General features: G+C 39.3%; 1 protein-coding gene across 20 annotated transcripts in view; it reads right to left on the reverse strand.

Annotated features, from left to right (window-relative positions):
* Positions 1-21,600, reverse strand: part of LOC100353262 (phospholipid-transporting ATPase ABCA3) — a 236,330-nt gene that overhangs the window by 5,116 nt on the left and 209,614 nt on the right. For all 20 annotated transcript variants that reach the window (XM_070064622.1, XM_070064627.1, XM_070064623.1 and 17 more), the window contains 3 exons: positions 7,493-7,680; positions 6,492-6,662; positions 5,918-6,108 (listed from right to left, as the gene is read on the reverse strand). In XM_070064622.1, coding sequence (XP_069920723.1) covers positions 5,918-6,108; positions 6,492-6,662; positions 7,493-7,680 — 550 coding nt within the window. The remainder of the gene's footprint in view (positions 1-5,917; positions 6,109-6,491; positions 6,663-7,492; positions 7,681-21,600) is intronic.

Here is a 21,600-nt window from a genome sequence, read left to right on the forward strand (position 1 = left end):
ATATTCTTTTAAATTTGTTTAAATGTGTTTTATGGCTTACAGTGTAGTCCATTTTGGGAAGTGTGCCATGTGAACTGGAGAGGAATGTCTAATTCTGCTCTTGTTGAAGAATATGTCCAATAGGTCCAATATTAATGTTTTGATTTTCTGTATGATGGATCTGTCCATTTCTGATAGAGGGATATTGAGTCTCCAACTATATCAATGGATTCATCAATTTCTCTGCAGTTCCATCAGGTTTTTTTTTTTTTTTTTAAGATTTATTTATTTATTTATTTATGTGAAAGGTAGTGAAAGAGAGAGAGGGAAAAAAAAGAGAGAAAGAGAGAGAGAGACAGAGAGAGAGAGAGGTCTTCTGTCTGCTGGCTCATTCCCCAAATGGCCCCACTAGCCAGAGCTGGGCTAATTGGAAGCCAGGAGCTGGAGCTTCTTCCAGGTCTCCCATAAGGGTGCAGGGGCCCAAGAACTTGGGCCATCCTCTACTGCTTTCCCAGGCCCTAGAAGAGAGTTCCATCAGTTTTTGCCTCATGTATATTGATGTCCTGTTGTTATACACATGCACTTTAAGGACTATTGTCTTCCTGCAGAATTGACCCTTTATCTTTATGTAGTAACCCTCTTCCCTCCCCCCATAACTTCCCTTGCTCTGAAATATTCTTTATATGAAATTAATATAGCCATTCTTATTTTCTTCTGATTACCATTAGTAATGTATACAATTCTCCATCCATTTACTTTTAACTTCTATGTGACTTTATATTAAAGTAGTTTTCTAATAGACAGAATTTAGTTGGGTGTTCTTTTTATATCCATTCTGACATTCTCTTTTAGTTGGTAGGACCAATGACATTCAACATGTTTATTGTTATAGCTAGATTAACGTTTAGCCTATTTTATTACTATTTGTTGCTCTTGTTCTTTATTATTTTTGTCTTCCACTCCTCTGCTTTTTGTAGTTTTAACCAAGAATTTTATATGACTCTATATTCTCTCATTTCTTATTATTATCAGGTATACTTTTTTTTAACTAAAAAAGTTTTGTTTTGTTTTGTTTTTTTTTTTTTTTACTTTAACACTTTTGGGTAGTTGCCCTAGAGTTTGCAATGAATCTAAGTCCACCTTTAAATGATATATTGCTTCACATTCAGTGTGAATACCCTGCTATAACAATATAACCCTAATTCCTCCCTCATATTCCTTGACTCTTTGATGCCTTTCATTTATTCATTTCACTTATGAAAGCAAGCATAAACACACATACATAATTAAGTATAGTGTTGGTATTATTTTGAAAACTCTTAGTTAAGAATGAGAAAAATGGTTTTCTTTTTCTCTGATCCTCTTTCTTTATGTAGATACAAATGTCTGATCTACAAAATTTTCTTTCTCTACAAATAATGTCTTGTAAAGCTGTCCTACTCAAAACAGATTTTCTCAATTTTTTTGTTTATCTAACAACATCTTTGGTTCTCTTTCACTTTTTTTTTTTTTTTTTTGACAGGCAGAGTGGACAGTGAGAGAGAGAGAGACAGAGAAAGGTCTTCCTTTTCTGTTGGTTCACCCCGCAATGGCCGCTGTGGCCGGCGCACTGCGCTGATCCGAAGCCAGGAGCCAGGTGCTTCTCCTGGTCTCCCATGCGGGTGCAGGGCCCAAGCACCTGGGCCATCCTCCACTGCACTCCCGGGCCATAGCAGAGAGCTGGCCTGGAAGAGGAGCAGCTGGGACTAGAACCCGGGGTGCCGGCACTGCAGGCAGAGGATTAGCCCCGGCGCCGGCCTCTCTTTCACTTTTGAAGAATAATTTCACAGGGTACTTAACTCTATAGATAGGCATTTTTTTCTCTAATGCTTCAAATACTTCCACACCAAACTCGTCAGGATTCAGATGTAATTCTTATCTTTGTTCCTCCATAGGCAAGGTGTTTTCTCCTTTGGCATCTCTCAGGATTTAACCTTTAATTCCTTGTAGCATAATAATATGGTAACAGTATTAATGACATGTCTAGGTGTAGTTTTTTAAAAAATGGCATCTATCCTGACTGGGTCTGTAGTTTGGTGTCTGACATTAATTTGAGGGAAACTTATTATTGTCTCAAATATTTCTTCTAATCCTTTCTATCATTCTACTTCTGATATTCCTACTAAATGTACATTATACTGTGGTGTCCCACAGTTCTTGGTAGTCTGTTGTTGTTGTGGAATTCTGGTTTTGAAAGTTTCTGCTGAGATATCCTCAACCTCACATATTCTTTCCTTAGCTGTGTCTGGTTGATTAACACATTCATCAAAGGCATTCTTCATTTTTGTTACCTTTTTTTTACCTCTAGCATTTCTTTTTGGCTGTTAGAATTTCCTTTCTTTAAAAATGTGTTTTGTTTATTTTCATTTTATTTTAAACATAGAGACAGAGAGGGAGAGGCAGACAGAAAGATGACCTCCATCTGCTGGTTCATTCCACAGATGCCTGCAACAGTCAAGGTGAGGCCAGGCCAAAGCCAGAAATTTCATCCAGGTCTCCTTTGTGGGTGGCAGGGACCCAGCTGTTCTTTTCCAGGGTATGCAATAGCAGGAAGCCAGGCTTGAGAGTGGAGCCAGGATTTGAACCAGGCACTCTGATACAGGATGATGACATCCCATGTGGCATCTTAACTACTGTGCCAAATGCATAGTGGTTAGAATTTCTTAGGATTTCTGTCTGCTTATGTTGTCCATCTGTTCTGGCATACTGCCTACCTAATCCACTAGAGCCCTTAGCACAACAATATTTGTTTTAAAATCTTTGGTAATTCCAACATTCCTGCATTTCTGAGTTGGTTCTGATGCTTGTTCTGTGTCTTCAAACTGAGCTATCCTTTGGTATGTTTTGCAATTTTTCTCTTGATGACCAGACATAATGTACTGGGCAAAAGGGACTGCTGTTAACAGGCCTTTAGTAATGTGGTGGTAAGGTGTGGGGCGGGGGAATCATTCCATGGTTCACCGTGTCTCAGTTTTTTCGTGACCCTGTGCTTCTCAGATACCCCATAGAGGGGACAAATTGGGTAGAGCTGTCTGGAGTTGGGTATTTTCCCTCCCTGGGTCCTTGAGACTCTGATAAAACCTCAACAGTTCTGGAATTTCATAGTTTCACAGGTTCTCTTGAGGGCAGATTCTGACAAAAAGAACAGTATATTCTGGTGTAGTTAAGAAATGATCTCCCTGCTGCCACTTCAGAATCACACAGGTGTTTTTCTTCACTATTCACCATGAGAAACTGCTATCAGAAGCTCTGAGAGGTAGGGGTGTGCCTCCCCTAATGCCTCAGTGACTGGGCCTCCTGGAGTTTTTTTCTCTCAGACTTGTCATGCTGAGCCACCAGCAATTCGTCAATTACAGTGCAGGTTTCCTTACCTAGGCACTGTTGTCTGTGCAAGTTTTGGCTCTTGGGTCTTGAAACAGGTTGGGAGTCTCTATATTTTCCCATCCATCTCTGTAATCTTTGGGGTGCTCTTATGCCACTTCTACATATTTAAGAAGAGTTGATTTTTTGGGTTGTCAAGGTTTTCACATGCTGTTAGAGCAGAGTGGCAACTTTCAAACTTTTAACATGCCAGACCAGAAACTTCGCATTTGTTTATCTTTGAAGGTTCCTGTTTAATGTGAGACTCTCAAGTTAATTTATACATCTTACAGTGAGTTAAATCTCTTTATCTTAGTACTGATATTGTAATTTGCTTCACGGAAAACCCGCTGTCACATTTATTATTGTTATTTCAGCTTGATCATTTTTTTCTTGTTCTTTTTCTGGTTATTTGAATTTCATCTTTTTGTGTGTGTGTGTGTGTGACTGCAAGCATACTGTTAAAAAGTGATTTTATGTTTTCCAGTATGTATTTTTATTTTAATAATAGGACCTTTCTGGGAATATAATCTGCCATGAGGCAGAAAAAGGAATTCTTTAATTTTTGATTTTTATTTATATAAAGTGAACAAATATCATATATACAGATTTAAGAGCATAATGATACTTCCTATCTCGTACTCCCTCCCACCCATGCTCCCACTCTCCCTCCTCTTTATTTTTTAAAAATTTTTATAATGACATACTTTCAGTTTATTTTATAATCACAAGTTTAACCCTGTACTAAATAAAGAATTCAACAAATTTTAAGTAGAAAAACCACTGTTCCTCAAGAGTGTAGATAAGGACTGTGGACAAATAATCAAATAAAGGAACTTTTCCCTTTGTGTTATTTTAAAAATGATGCTTCTTCTCTTAAATTCTTTGTCATTAGGAGAAGCATTTACTTAAGGTTTTATTGCAGTTTCTAGAATTAACTTTAGGATTAATTGTATATTTAAGTCACCTGTCACATATTTCTTCCTTCTTTTATGGATAGTCTTTAAATGAAGTCATATTTGAAATAATTAATTTGCTCAATGGTGGAGGGAAAGACTGGTAAATTGGCAACTTTACATGTACACATATTATATCGGATAGTACTTTAATAACCAAGTTATTGTATTCACTTCTAAGATCAAATATCTTTTTTCTCTGTGTGTACTTGATGGTCCTCAGGTTAAGCAGGATGTTGGATTGGCAAACAATACATACAATTTACAGCAATTCAGGATCTTCAACACTGTGTGCAGTTAAATGCTCCATAATAAATGGATGGCCAAATGACTCTCTAATGGATATATTAGTCTGAATATCTCATAGGTACCTTATAACTAAAATAATTAACCCTGAATTATTTTTCCCTCAGAATGGTTTCTTCTCTTGAATTGTCTATGCATGTATGTATCCATCCATGCACACACACACGCACACATTCCTATCATTTTTTTCTTTCAGTTCTCATTGTAACTCCCTTAGTACAGGTCAATCCTATTTATTGTTTTACCATTGGTATAGCTTCCTTGATTTCCATCTTGATCCCTGACAGTCTGGCCACTATCCTGTTGACAGTGATCATTCAAAGCAGAGACTAAACTGCTATGGTTTGAATATTTGCCTCCTCTGAAACTCAAGTTGAGATTTAATTGCCATTGTAACAGAATGATGAGGCAGAGTCTTCAGGAGGTCATTTGGATTAGATAAGGTCACAAGAGTGCAGCCCCCACGGTTACATTTGTAATTTTATGAAAGGGAGAGATGAACTTGCTGTGTCCTATCATTTTATAAATGAAGAAGGTCCCCTCACAAGATGCTGAGCAGATGCTAGCACCATAATCTTAGACTTCCCAGCCTATAGAACTATGAACCAAAATAAACTTTCCTTTTTAAAAATTGCCCAGACTAAGGTATTTTGTTTATAGCAACAGAAAATGGACTAAGGTACTAATAAAATCAAAATTATTAAAAGACTTGTTATATCTCTGTTTAATGATTAGAATAAATTAGCAGGGATAGAAAAAACTAGATGTTATAAATGACTATTGACCATGTGCACAGAGGGGCACTAACTCAAGTTAGTACACAAAGCAGAGTGATTGTTTCATGTGCAACATTTCCAGGTCATTTCCTTGGAAGGAGAACAGGGAGTTTACTATATTTGTTTGTATTTCTTAAGTATAGCCTGGTTCAGGGATCAGGAAAAGGCAGAGGATGCATGCTTCATAAAAGGACTTGAATGAATGATCAAAGATAAATAATAGAGATTTTATCCTCAACAATTTAACTCTAGATACAGACAGAAGAACAGTTTTATCTTACTGATTGACTTCTACACATATTGGTGAGAACCTCTGTTATTCTGTGAAAGCTTCTTAGCATAATTGGGACAAGTTCATAGAAAAGTTATGTAAAGGAGCTTAATATAAATGTTCAATAGACATCAGTATTTGATTGGAAAGATAGTTATGGAGGACATGAAATAGAACAAGTACATATGACTTAACACAAAATTGCCACAAATCAGTCCTACTTATATTACCTGGGAAAGTTTTTTCAATGAAATTTTTGAACATCTGTAATTTCTCTTCATCCTTATCAATATTAATTTTTGCTGTCAGAGTGCATATATTACCATACTTGTTCCTGAGGTGTCGAGGACTGCCTAGGTATATGAACCTCCCCTTTACCATGATGGCCAGCCTAGTACAGAGGGCCTCACATTCTTCCATGCTAGGAGAACAAAGGAGATATGGCTGAAGAGACTCCCTTTCAGAGGACAAACACTGTACTTTAAAAAGAGCCAGGATTGGAAGACTTGGAATTGAAGGCTTAGTATTTCATGTTTAGGAAGAGATTTTAAAATTCAAAGTAACCTACTAAATCCATAATAGGAAAACTTTCCTAACTTATCTTTCAATTCTTGATTCTACAACTCAACTGAAGATTCTTCATTTACTCCTTTAGCACATTCAGCCTCTACCCTTAGGCCCTCCTCTGTAGCTCATATACTTAGATGATAAGTTCAGTGACCATATTCTTGATTCCAACTAATTTCATCTTACACCCACTGTAACCCCCTATAACTTCCAACCAAGCCTCCCAGTGGGTCATACCTGTGGGAAGTTATGATGATAGCTTTACCAGTTTTACAGATCCATGTAATAGTGTCCCAGAGGAGATGTCTGGCCACTGGATCCATGCCAGCTGATGGCTCATCCAGGAAGACAACTGAGGACTTTCCCATGAGGGCAATAACAGTATTAAGTCTACGTTTGTGTCCTCCACTTTGAAGTCAAAGGAGGAGACAGAAAGTGGAAGAGGAAGGAAAAGATAAGGGTACACCTGTCATTAAAGCATATGACAGAATTAGCTTATACATCTAGAATGCTGATTTGGTACGACTGAAAAAGCAGCAGGCTGACATCCAAGTGGTTGTATCAGCTCGTTTTCATGGATTATTATTTTTTTTTTTGGTAATTTGCTTCAGCATCATTCTTTATGACATATTTTTGGTTTTGGGAGAAAAAATAACTTCTGGGAAATAGGGATAAAAATGTTCTTTTTTTTTTTAAATGCAAAGCCTGTGTTAATGTTGGCAAAAGGGTGGCTGGCACTGTGGCATAGTAGGCTAAACGTCCACCTGCGGTGTTGGCATCCCATATGGGTGCCAATTTGAGTCCTGGCTGCTCTACTTCCAAACCAGCTCCCTGCTGATGGCCTGGGAAAGCAGCAGAAGATGGCCTAGGTGCTTGGGCCCCTGCGCCCATATGGGAGACCTAGAAAAAGCTCCTGGTTTCAGATTGGCCCAGCTGTGTCCGTTGTGGCCATTTGGGGGGTGAACCAGTGGATGGAAGACCTTTCTCTCCCTCCCTCTGTCTGTCACTCTGCCCTCAAGTAAATAAATAAAAATCTTTAAAAAAATTTTGGCAAAAAGGTTAACATTAGATAAATGGGATCTGCCTTATTCCTGATATCTGAACCCTGACAGGACATCAGGTTATTTCATGTCACTGCTTCTGTGTGACATAGGGTTTAAGTTGAGTTTGCAAGCTTGATTCTAAACAGTAAATACACAGATAGGCAGCCTAATAATTGCTGAAGCATAATATCTCACCTGTATGTGTAAACAAACTTGTCAGCATAGGCTTCTAGGTGCACTGAATGCAAAAAGGCTTCAACATACTTGCAAATATTTGACTCAGGGACCCCCCACAGTCTGGCATACATGATCAGCAATTCCCGACCTGTCATGTGGTTCAGCATGGAGTCAAGTTGAGGACAATAGCCAATTCTTGACCTAACCTGAATCAAAAAGATAATTATAAGTGACAGACCCATGTCAACTAATATACTGAGCATGCAGTTCACATAGATGAAACTGAAGACCTGAAATTTTTGGCTCTTGCCACTAAGACGGATTGTACTCATAGAGCTTTCAAGAATTCCTTCTTTTCAGATCTACAGAATCTTTACAGCTGGAAATTACCAAGGTAAATGGAATATTAACATCCTTTTAAAAATATTTATTATTTATTTATTTTAAAGTCAGAGTTACACAGAGAGAGAAGGAGAGGGAGAGAGGGGTCTTCCATCCACTAGTTCACTCCCCAGTTGGCCTTAATGGCGGGAGCCAAGCTGATCTGAAGCAAGGAGCCAAGAGCTTCTTTCGGGTCTCCCATGCGGATACAGGGGCCCTAGGACTTGGGCCATCTTCTACTGCTTTCCCAGGCCATAGCAGAGAGCCAGATTGGAAGTGGTGCAGCCGGGACTCACTGGCACCCATAGGGGATGCTGACACATAAGGCTGTGGCTTTACCTGCTATGCCACAGTGTCAGCCCCAAATATGAATATCCTTAACTAGAATTTTCAACACATTTCTGTTGTTATACTACTGTGTGCCCCAATTTTTTTTTGTTAGATGAAGTTATACATTCAAATACTATTATGAAGTGTGGGAGGAGGATGTTGTGTTATAGAGGGTTGAAACACTACCTGGGATGCCCAAATCCCATATTAGAGTGTGTGAGTCCTGTTCCTCTGCTACTGATCCAGCTTTCTGTTAACGCACCTGGGAAAGCAGAGGATGGTGGCTGAACTACTTGGGGCCTTGTCACCCATGTGGGAGCTAGGTAGAGTTCCTAGATGCTCATTTCAGCTTGGCCCAGCCATGGCTGTTGCAGCCATTTGGGGAAGGAACCAGCAGATGGAAGATCTCTCTGTTACTCTGCCTTTCAAATATATAAATAAAAATATTTAAAAATTGTCATGAAAAAGTTCTATATACTAATATGTAGAATTCCAATTCTAGCAATGGTCATGTAATGTCTATTAGATCAAGCCCCTCAAAAATAATTAATTATAAGTCATATATTCATATACATATATATTTATATGCAGATATAACATAATTTATTCAAGTGAATGCTGTAAGAAATAAATTATCAGCTAATGACTAACTAAGTTTATAGTGTGAGTTCAGGCATCTTAAATGCCCGTTGAAAACATTTAAAACTCTCTGAAGGAATATAAAAAAATGAAAATTTTCTATAATATTTTATTTTATAAAATAAAAATTTCTATTACAAATTAATCCAAAAGTGAAGAAACAGAAAAACATTAATTCTGCTTCAGAGAAAAGAAAATATGGACGCTAGTTCCCAACTAACCAAGATATTGGAATGAACAGAAAAGAAATTTAAAGGAACTCTTAAAATTATCCTCAAATAAGTAAGGGAAATGCAGAAGTAGTTTGTAATGAGAAAAAAAAAAGGAAAACACTGTAGAAATATAAAACATAATAGAGAATCAAATGGAAATCCCTAAACTAAAAACTGTGACATCTGAAATGAAAAATTCACTGGATATGATTAATATCAGACTGGAGATGAGAAAAGGACTGAGAAAATGTGAAAGTAAAATGATATGAACTTTTCATCCTAAACAACAGGAAAAATATAGAGAAATTAACAGAGTCATAGTCTTTAGCACAGGGTGGTGAAAGTTCAAAAGAATTATGGTAAGTAAAACAGACTCTCAGAAAGCAAAGAACAAACTGAGAAATGCAAGATTTTTTGTTGAATATTTCCCATATTTGGTGAGAAATATAAATTTATAGAGTCAAAAAACCCAGTGAATTCCAAGAAAAATAACAATGAAGAAAACCCATGCTTAACATAATTGGGACTGGCATTGTGGTACAGCAGGTTAAGCTGCGGCTTGTGATGTTGCCATCTCATATCAGAGTGCCAGTTTAAGTCCCAGCTATCCTGCTTCCCTTCCAGGTCCTGGTAATTATGCCTGGGAAAGCAGTAGAACACGGTCCAAATACTTGAGCCCCTGTCACCCACGTTGGAGACCCAGAGAGAATTCTTGCCTCCAGGCATCGTGGCCTGGCCCAGCCTGGGCTGTTGTTGTCCTTGGGGAGTGAAGCACTCTCTCACTCTCTGTCTCTGTTTCTCCTTCTCTCTGTCACTCTTTCAAATAAATACATAAATCTTTAAAAACATCCTAATTGAACTTCTGAGAACCAAAAAAAGGAGAATATTTTGAATGCATCCAGGGAGAAGGAAACATTATACATAGGAACACAAAAATTCAAATTTCTGCTAACTTCTATCTGTGGAACCAGAACACAGTGGATTATCCTTAAAGCTGACTTTTATATCCAGAAAAAATATTCTTTCAAAGTGAATGCAGTTTGATTTGTAATATCCTCTGAATTGGAAACAGTACAAATGTCTGTTCTCAGGTAAATGGATAAACAAACAACTGTGGAATATCTGTACAATGTAACACAATCCAGCCATAAAAAGAATTGAGTATTGACAATTATCTATTTCATATACTTAGTTTTAAGAGCCTAATGATATTTCCTACCCTATCATCCCACCCTCCCTCTTCCTTCCTTTCTTATTTTTCTTTTAATTTTTATAATGACATACTCTCAATTTACTTTATAATCACAAGCTTAACCCTAAATAAAGAAATCAAAATGTAGTAAGTAGAAAAAATACTGTTCCTCAAGAGTATCAACAAGGGCTATAAACAATAATCAAATCTCAAAATGCCAATTTCATTCATATACATTATTATTATTTTTTAAAAGATTTATTTGTTTTAGAAGCAGAGTCACAGAGAGAGGTCCTCTATTAGCTGGTTCACTCCCCAAATGGCTGCAGGCTGGAGCTGGGCTGATCCGTAGCCTGGAGCCAGGAATTTCTTCTGGGTCCCCCATATGAGCATAGGGACCTCCACTGCTTTCCTAGACCATCAGCAGGGAGCTGGATTGGAAGTGGAGCAGCTGGAACTTTAACCAGCACCCATATGGAATGCTGGTATGACAGGCTGAGGCTTAATCTACTATGCAACAGTGATAACCCCATACATTACATTTTTTCTTTTTTCTTTTACTCTGTATATTAATTACCACAATAAGGGAAAATGGGACTGGCTTATTTCAATAAGCATAATGGTCTCCAATTCTATCCATTTTGTTGTGAGACAGGATTTCATTCTATCAGCTTTTTAAAGAGCAGGTAAGATCAATGGTATTTAAATGTTCTTATTGAGGAAAAATGAAGACAAACCTTCACAGAAAAATTAGGAAACCTGAAAAAACAAACTAAATCAAAAGTAAACTGAGTGGGCCGGCGCCGCGGCTCACTAGGTTAATCCTCCGCCTAGCGGCGCCGGCACACCGGGTTCTAGTCCCGGTTGGGGTGCCGGATTCTGTCCCGGTTGCCCCTCTTCCAGGCCAGCTCTCTGCTGTGGCCAGGGAGTGCAGTGGAGGATGGCCCAGGTGCTTGGGCCCTGCACCCCATGGGAGACCAGGAAAAGCACCTGGCTCCTGGCTCCTGCCATTGGATCAGCGCGGTGCGCCGGCCGCAGCGCGCTGGCCGCGGCGGCCATTGGAGGGTGAACCAACAGCAAAAGGAAGACCTTTCTCTCTGTCTCTCTCTCTCACTGTCCACTCTGCCTGTCAAAAAAAAAAAAAAAAAAAAAGTAAACTGAGTATCACTTTTGAATATTGATAAAAGCTCCTTAAAAAACTACATTCAAATCCAGAAGCCTCCTGGAAACAAAGCTTATGATCAAGTGGAGTTTATTCCAGGATGCAATGGGGGGTTGGTACTAGAAAATTTACTTAATCATCTTATTAACAGCTATTCAGAAAGAATAACATGATCTTTTCCATGGATCCAAAAAGCTTTTTTGACAAAATTTAACAATCATTACTCTTAAAAACATTAAGAAATTATAATAAATGGTGATTTCTTAACATGTTTCATCTATTAAGAAATCCATCTTGGACACATCTAGTGTCCTCGGCAGAACATAAATAATTTTCATAGATTGTAAACACTAATTAGAGAATGTAATTCCTTGACTATGGTGGAACAAGACAGAAATATAGCCATTCCATGACTACGCCTGAAATAAAAGATGGAAAAGAATATTCTCAGTCACAAAAATAGTAGCACAACTAATTCATGTGACTAACCTGAGTCACTGTTGCTTTTTTCCAGTGATATCTCTAGTCCTGCTTTAATCTTTTTGTCTCATGGTTAAAATGATCAGTTACTGGGGCTGGCATTTGGTGTAGTGATTCAGCCTCTGGTTGGATGCCTGCATCCTGTATTTGAGTGCCTGGGTTTGAGTTCTGGCTTTGCTCCCTATTCTAGATGTGCAACCTGGGAGGCAGAGTGATGGTTCAAGTATCTAGGTCACTGCCACCCACATAGGATACCTGGATTGAGTTCCTGCCTCCCTGTCCTTGCTGTTGCAGGCATTTGGGGGTGAACATAGGAGCTCTCTCCTTTCTCTCTGGCTTTTAATAATAAAAATTTTCTGATAATTGACAAATTTTCTCTACTTCCTGATAGCTTCAATCTCCATTTCTTCCCATCCTCAGAACAAGCCCAAATCCTGTAATAAGCTCATCCCTCTTAACCAGTCTCATCATGTTTCACTGAAGTACATTTTACTGTGCTGTAGCAGGCAAAGTAAACCCAAGTTTGGGTAAAGTTATGTTTCTAGTGACCTTTGGCTAATGAATTTCACCACAGCAGTGACTCAGAATCAAGTGTTGGACTGGAGCAAGATGGCAGAATAGGGAAGGGTGTACTGCTCTAGGCTATGGGAAAATAGTAAAAAAAAAAAAATGTGGAGGGAGTAGATTCTCAGGGGAGAGTTAGAGAGAAAATTGCAGTGGAAAGTCTATTGAAGGAAGAGGAATGTCATGGATTGGTGTGGAAGCTGCAGACACATAGCATGAGCATGGACACAACACAGGATCCCAGCACCCAAGACAGAGAAAGCGCTAGCTTTAGAGAGTTAGATGACATCAGACTGGCAGCCCATGCCATTGGAGATAAAGCCATAGGGAGAGCTTGGCATGAGTCCAGCCTGGATCTCTGAGGGGGTAGGGTACCTGCTAACACAGTGAAACAAACAAACAAACAAACAAACAAAAACAAAGGGGGCATGTTTCTCTCTCCCCATCCCACCCTGCAACGGCACCCAGCAATCAGCTGAGAAAGGGCAGGTGCCATTTTGGGCAGAAGCAGCAGCAGCAGAAGCATTTGTGCATGCGCCCAGCAACTAGCAGGGAAAAGGAACCATCCTGTCACCAGTAACAGCAGCAGTAGCAGCTCAGGTGCGTGCACCACGAAACTGGTGGGCAAACGGCAACATTTGGCCAGTGGCTCTTGAACACGTATGTGATTCAGAAATTCTACCACAGAGAAAAATCTGCATTCCCCGCTGACTTTGAGTCTGGCTGGGAGGGTTGGCAGCTTGGCACCCACATAGGACTGTGAAGTGCCCCCAGCCTCTCAACATATCACAGGCTCTGGGGCTCAAACCATCTAGGTGGAGCACCCACAGGCAGCTGGCTCTGGGAATGTCTCAGCCTCTGTAGATGGACAAGCTAGCAGGGTAGAGAGGATCCTCTGCGCCCCGTAACTGTGGGAACTCTGTGACTGTAAGAGAGAGTGCAGGGTGTAGCAGGGTCTCTGGGCAAGTTGAGCTGCTCCACATGCTCAGAGCTCCCTGATTGCCTGGGGCGGGTCACTGCAATAGGATCCGTGCTCACATTGAGGACTGCATGGATCCTTTGTGTGGTTTTTGTGGCAGGGCAGATGAGTATTGCACCCACTGTGGGCTAATGCCCAGGCACTAATAACCTTGGAAGAGAGAAGGTGAGGGGTGTGATTATACAATCAGAGGTGATCAGACCCTCCCTTTGGCTAAAAAGAGGATATCTACTGCCCCCAACTTGGGTGTCACCATGGTACTTGCCCCACCCTGGAGCACTGACCATTGCTCCCTGGCTACATGCTGCACACACCTCTGGATATGCACTGAAAGAGCAGACATTCCACTAGGCCAGAGATGTATACTTCAAATATAAAAGCCATCAGAGGCAACAAAACAAAACAAAACAAAACAACAAAAAAGCCCACAAATCAACAAGTATCTCCACAAAGGCTTAAAGTAAGTGTAGAAATTCAAGAAACAAGAATAAGGAAGACAACATGACCCACCAAAGGAACACAACACTTCAAATATTAGAATGTGAAGATGAAGAGATTGATGAAATTTTAATTCCTGAAAAGGAATTAAAAAGATTAATCACAGGATTATTCAGAAGCTATCAGAAGCAAATCCATGAATTAAAGAAATCCATACATGATATGAATGAACATTTTTCCCATGAAATTCAGATCCTAACGAGAAACCAAAATGAAATATTAAAAATGAAGAATTCAATAGATCAAATAAAAATGCAGTGGAAAGCCTTAGCCATAGACTTGTGAGACAGAAGAAAAGAATATCTGAGTTAGAAGACAAATCTCTGGAAATTTTACAGTCAGACCAAGAAAAAAAAAAAGAGAAGAAATTAGAAAAATGGTGCGATATATTCTAGGTCTAGGCCAGCGCCGTAGCTCACTAGGCTACGCCGGATTCTGTCCCGGTTGCCCCTCTTCCAGGCCAGCTCTTTGCTGTGGCCAGGGAGTGCAGTGGAGGATGGCCCAAGTACTTGGGCCCTGCACCCCATGGGAGACCAGGATAAGTACCTGGCTCCTGCCATCGGATCAGCGCGGTGTGCCGGCCACAGCGCGCTGGCCGCGGCGGCCATTGGAGGGTGAACCAACGGCAAAAGGAAGACCTTTCTCTCTGTCTCTCTCTCTCTCACTATCCACTCTGCCTGTCCAAAAAAAAAAAAAAAAAAAAAAAAAAACAAACAAACCAAAAAAACAAACACACACACACACACACACACACAAAAGAGATATATTCTAGGTCTTAAGAGAAAAAACTGTCAACCCCCAATACTGTACCCTGCAAATCTCATTTATAAATGAAGGTGAAATAAAGACCTTCCATAACATAAATTGAAAGAATTTGTCACCACTCGTCCAGCCTTACAAAAGATGCTTAGGCGCAGCTTGCTCCTGGCCTGCTCTCTGCCTGCTATGGACCCAACTTAGCTTCTAGCTTTCCCTTTCTCCCCTAAATAAAGCTTTCGCTCTCCTGTACATTTCTCTCACTGAATAAAATCCTTAAAAACTTTAAAAAATGCTTAGGATGTGCTACACATAGAAACACAGAAACATAGTCATCACTATGAAAAAATGTGAAGGCAGAAAATCTCCCAGGAAAATACAAAGGAAATTCAAAGTAAACAATAGGAATATTTATGGAAAAATGGCAGGGCCAAGTCATTATTTATTAATAGTAACCTTAAATATAAATGGCCTCAACTCTCTAGTTAAAAGATACAGACTGGCTGAGTGTATTAAAAAAACAAGAACCATCTATTTGCTGCCTACAAGAAACAAATTTCATCAACAAAGATACCTGAAAACTGAAAGTGAAAGGATGGAAAAAGATATTCCATGGTAACAGAAACCAAAAGAGAGCAGGTGTAGCCATTCTAATATAAGACAAAATAGATTTCAACACAAAAAACTGTTAAAAGAGATAAAGACACTATGCAATGATTAAGGGATAAATTCAACATGAGGATATGACTAAAATAAATGTATATTCACCCAACTACAGGCTCCTGGCTATTTAAAATAAATATTAATGTATCTAAAGGGAGCCATAAACTTTAACATCTCACTTTCAGCAATGGACAGATCAACCAGACAGTAAATCAGCAGGCAACAACAGTTAATCGACACTATAGACCTATTGGACCTAACAGATATTGACATAACTTTTCATCCTACAGTTGCAGAATATACATTCTTCTTACCAGTACATGGAACTTTCTTTAGGATAGACAACATGCTAGGCCATAAAGCAAGTCTCAGAAAATTAAAAAAAATCAAAATCATACCAGCATCTTTTCTGACCATAATGGAATGAAGCTGGAAATCAACAACTCAAGAAACTTTAGAGCATACACAAACACATGGAGACTGAACAACAGGCTCCTAAATGAACAGTGGGTCATCAAATAAATCAAAAGAGAAATCAAAAAAATTTCTGGAGACAAAGAAAGATGACAATACAACATATCAAAATGTGATACAGCAAATGTAGTGTTAAGAGGAAAGTTTATAGCAACCAGTGCCTATGTTGAGAAAATGGAACGGCACCAAATAAATGAGCTGTCAGTGCATCTCAAGGACCTAGAAAACAACAACAACAACAACAAGAAGACCAAAAATTAGTAGGAGGAAAGAAATAATTAAAATTAGAGAAGAAATAAACAAAATAGAAACTAAAAAAATACAAAAGATCAATGAAAGGAGGAGCTGTGTTTTTTGAAAAAAATAAACAAAATTGATATACTCTTGGCTCAACTAACCAAAAAAAAAATTAGAGAAGACCCAAATCAATAAAATCAGAGATAAAAAAGGAAATGTAACAACAGATACCACAGAAATATAAAGAATCATCAAATTACTACAAAGAGCTATATGCCACAAATCATGAAACTCAAGAGAAATGGATAGATTCTTGGGCACATACAATCTACAAACACTAAGCCATGACGACACAGAAAACCTAAACAGACCATAACCAATATGGACATTGAATCAGTAATAAAGGCCCTCCTATAAAGAAAAGCTCAGCACCAGATGGCTTCATGCTGAAGTCTACCAGACACTTAAAGAGGAACTAATTCCAACTCTTCTCAAGCTATTCAAAACAATGAAAAGGAAGGGAATCCTTTCCAACTCCTTCTATGAAATCAGCATCACCTTAATTCCTAAACCAGGAAAAGATGCAAATCAGAAAGAGAACTATAGACCAATTTCCCTGATGAACACAGATGCAAAAATCCTCAACAAAATACTAGCCAATTGAACCCCAAAACATTCACCTGGATGAAGTGCAATTTATCTCTAGTATGCAGGGATGGTTCAACATACACAAATCAATAAATGTGATATATCATGTTAACAAGCTGAAGAACAAAAACCATGATTACTCAATATAGAGAAAGCATTTGATAAAATACAACATCCTTTCACGATGAAAACATTAAGCAAATTGAGTATAGTAGGAATATTCCTCAACATAATCAAGGCAATCTATGACAAACCCACAGACAGCACCTTATTGAATGGGGAAAAGTTGGAAGCATTTCCACTAAGACCCAGAACCAAACAAGGATGCCCACTCTCATCACTGTTATTCAATATAGTCCTGAAAGTTTAAGCCAGAGCTATTAGTAAAGAAAAAGAAATCAAATGGAAACAAATTGGAAAGGAGAAGTAAAACTATCCCTATGTGCAGATGACATGAGTCTATATATGGGGGAATCCAAATGACTCCATTAAGACACTACTGGAGGGGCTGGCACTGTGGAATAGCAGGCAAAGCTGCTGCCTGCAGTGCTGGCATCCCATATGGGCTTCCAGTTCAAGTCCCAGATGCTCCACTTTCAATCCAGCTCTCTGCTATGGCCTGGGAAAGAAAAAGATGGCTCAAGTCCTTGGGCCTTTGCAACCAAGAGACCCAGAAAAAGCTGCTGGTTCCTGGCTTCAGATTAGCACAGCTCTGGCCATTGCAGCCATCTGGGGAGTGAACCAGTGAATGAGACTACTAGAACTCATAAAAGATTTTGGTAAAGTGGCAGGATATAAAATTAACACAGAAAAATCAATAGGCTTTGTATTCTCAGACAATGCCATGGCTGAGAAAGAATTTCTAAGATCAATCAGAAAGAATTTCTAAGATCAATCTCATTCATAATAGTTCCAAAGAAGAATTAAATACCTTGGAATAATTTTTTTTGACAGGCAGAGCTAGACAGTGAGAGAGAGAGAGAGACAGAGAGAGACAGAAAGGTCTTCCTTTTCCATTGGTTCACCCCCCAAATGGCCGCTATGGCCAGTGTGCTGCACTGATCCGAAGCCAGGAGCCAGATGCTTCCTCCTGGTCTCCCATGCAGGTGCAGGAGCCCAAGCACTTGGGCCATCCTTCACTGCCTTCCCTGGGCCACAGCAGAGAGCTGGACTGGAAGAGGAGCAACCGGGACAGAATGTGGCGCCCTAACCGGGACTAGAATCCAGGGTGCCAGTGCAGCAGGCAGAGGATTAGCCAAGTGAGCCATGGCGCCAGCCAACTTGGAATAAATTTAACCAATGATGTCAAATATTTCTACCATGAAAACTGCAAAAACAATAAAGGAACAGAAAATACACACAAAAAAAATGGAAAAATCTCCCATGTTTGTGAATTAGAAGAATATCATCCAAATGTCCACACTACCAAAAGCAATTTAGAGATTCAATGTGATCCCAATCAAAATACCAATGACATTCTTCACAGATCTTGAAATAAAGATGCTAAAATTCATATGGAATGGAAACACAAGAGACAATAGCTAAAGTAATTTTTTTTGACAGGCGGAGTGGGCAGTGAGAGAGAGAGATAGAGAGAAAGGTCTTCCTTTTTCTGTTGGTTCACCCCCAAATGGCTGCTGCGGCCAGTGCACTGTGGCTGGCGCACCGCGGTGATCCAAAGCCAGGAGCCAGGTGCTTCTCCTGGTCTCCCATGGGGTGCAGGGCCCAAGCACTTGGGCCATCCTCCACTGCACTCCCGGGCCATAGCAGAGAGCTGGACTGGAAGATGAGCAACCGGGGCAGAATCTGGCACCCCGAACGAGACTAGAACCCGGTGTGCCAGCACTGTAGGCGGAGGATTAGCCGATTGAGCCAAGGCGCTGCCCCTAAAGTAATCTTTTTTTTTTCATAAACATTTTTATTTAAGGAATACAAACACAATGCTTTTCATAAATACAACTTTAGGAATATAGTGATTCTTCCCACTGTAACTGCCCTCCCACCCACACTCCCACCCCTCTTCCTCCTCCCTCTCCTATTCCTATTCTTATTTTTTACTAAGATCTATTTTCTTTTTTTAACTTTTATTTAATGAATATAGATTTCCAAAGTACAGCTTATTGATTACATTGACTTTCCCCCCCCAATGACTTCCCTCCCACCCGCAACCCTCCCCTTTCCCACTCCCTCTCCCCTTCCATTCATATCAAGATTCATTTTCAATTTTCTATATATACAGAAGATCAGTTTAGTATACATTAAGTAAAGATTTCAACAGTTTGCACCCACATAGAAACACAAAGTGAAATATACTGTTTGAGTACTCATTATAGCATTAAATCTCAATGTACAGCATGCTAAGGACAGAGATCCTACATGAGGAGTAAGTGCACAGTGACTCCTGTTGTTGACTTTACAAATTGACACTCCTGTTTATGGCATCAGTAATCTCCCTATGCTCCAGTCATGAGTTGCCAAGGCTATGGAAGCCTTTTGAGTTCACCGACTCTTATCTTATTTAGACAAGGTCATAGTCAAAGTGGAAGTTCTCTCCTCCCTTTAGAGAAAGGTACCCCCTTCTTTGAAGACCTGTTGTTTCCACTGGGATCTCACTCACATAGATCTTTCATTTAGGTCCTTTTTTTTTTTGCCAGAGTGTCTTGGCTTTCCATGCCTGAAATACTAAAGTAATCTTATCCAACAAAAATAAAGCTGGAGGCATCACAATACCAGCTTTCAACTACCACAGGACAGTTATAATGAAAACAACTTGGTAGTAGCCAAAAAAATAGACATGCAGGGCCAATGCTGTGGCACAGAAGGTTAAAGCCCTGGTCTGAAGCGCTGGCATCTCATATGGGCACCAGTTCTAGTATTGGCTGCTCCTCTTCCGATCCAGCTCTCTGCTATGGCCTGGGAAAGCAGTAGAAGTTGGCCTAAGTCCTTGGGCCCCTGCACCTGCATGGGAGACCCAGAAGAAGCTCCTGGATCCTGGCTTCTGATCGGCTCAGCTCCATCCATTGCGGCCATCTTGGCAGTGAACAAGTGGATAGAAGATTTCTCTCTCTGTCTCTATCTCTCTCTGTAACTCTGTCTTTCAAATAAAATAAATATTTTAAAAAAATAGATACTCAGCAAAGTGAAGAGGCAACCAACAGAATGGGAGAAAATATTTGCAAACTACGCAACTGATAAAGGATTAATATCCTGAATATATAAAGAGCTCAAGAAGCTCTACAACTACAAAACAAACAATCCAGTTAAGAAATGAGCAAAGGATCTGAACAGCCATTTTTCTACAGAGGAAATTCAAATGGCCAACAGACATGTGAAAAAAATGCTTAGGATCACTAGCCATTAGGGAAATGCAAATCAAAACCACAATGAAGTTTCACCTCACCCCAGTTAGAATGGCTCTCATACAGAAATCAACAAAACAGCAAATGCTGGCGCGGATGTGGGGAAAAAGGTACGCCAATCCACTACTGGTGGGATTGTAAACTGGTACTACCACTGTGGAAGAAATATGGAAATACCTCAGAAATCTTAATATAGACCTAATATACGACCCTACCATCCCAGTCCTGGGAATTTACCTAAGGGTAATAAAATAAGCATATGAAAGTGTTATCTATACCACCATGTTTACTGCAGCTTGATTCACAATAGCTAAGATATGGGATCAACCCAGGTGTCCATCAACTGAAGACTGGATAAAGAAATTATGGGAAATGTATACCATGGACTACTACACAGTAGTAAAAAAATGAAACTCTGTCATTTGCAACAAAATAGATGTAACTGGAAAACATTATGCTTAGCGATATAAGCCAGTTCTCAAAAGAGAAATACCATATGTACTCCTTGATCTATAGTAACTAATATAGTATCTAAAAGGTGATCTATAGAAGTGAACTTGACACTTTTAGATGCGATGATTTTGGACAGCCTTTGTCTTGACTATTGAGGAACAGTTTTTTCCCCTTCGTATTATTTGTTGAACTTTTTACTTAGTATAGTGTTAATCTTATGTGTATAAAGTTAATTGAAAAGTGATCTTTATAAAACATAATGGGAATAGAAGAGAGAGGAAGAAGAAGGGTGGGAGTGTGAGTGGGAGGGAGGTTAGGGTGGGAAGAATCATTATGTTCCTAAAGTATATATGAAATGCATCAAGTTTGTATACATTAAATAAAAGGTTTCTAGGTAAAGAAAAACAGAGATACATTTACCTTACTACAAGTTTTGCAAGTCAAACACAATATAAGCAAAGCTAAAAGGCAATCAGGAAATAGTTTTACAACTTAATGCAGAAATCACTAGTCTATATAGAATTCTAAGAAACTACTGCAGAAAAAATATAAACACTTAAAATAAAGCATTAAGATCGTTCACAGGCAAAAAAAAAAAAATGACCTAAATGAAAGATCTCTGTGAGTGAGATCCTAGTGGAAAGAACAGGTCATCAAAGAAGAAGGTACCTTTCTCTGAAGGGAGGAGAGAACTTCCACTTTGACTACGACCTTGTCTAAATATGATCAGAGTCAGCAAACTCAAAAGGCCTTCATAGCCTTGGCAACTCATGACAAGAGCCTAGGGTGATTACTGATGCCATAAACAAGAGTGTCAATTTGTAAAGTCAACAACAGGAGTCACTGTGCACTTACTCCTCATGTAGGATCTCTGTCCTAAATATGCTGTACATTGTGATTTAATGCTATAACTAGTACTCAAATAGTATTTTACACTTTGTGTTTCTATGTGGGTGCAAACTGTTGAAATCTTTACTTAATATATGCTAAATTGATCTTCTGTATATAAAGAGAATTGAAAATGAATCTTGATATGAATGGAAGGGGAGAGGGGAGGATTGCGGGTGGGAGGGAAGTTATGGGGGGGGGAAAGCCCTTG

The sequence above is a fragment of the Oryctolagus cuniculus genome, chromosome 19 (assembly GCF_964237555.1).
Source record: "Oryctolagus cuniculus chromosome 19, mOryCun1.1, whole genome shotgun sequence".
Classification (NCBI taxonomy): Eukaryota; Metazoa; Chordata; class Mammalia; order Lagomorpha; family Leporidae; genus Oryctolagus; species Oryctolagus cuniculus.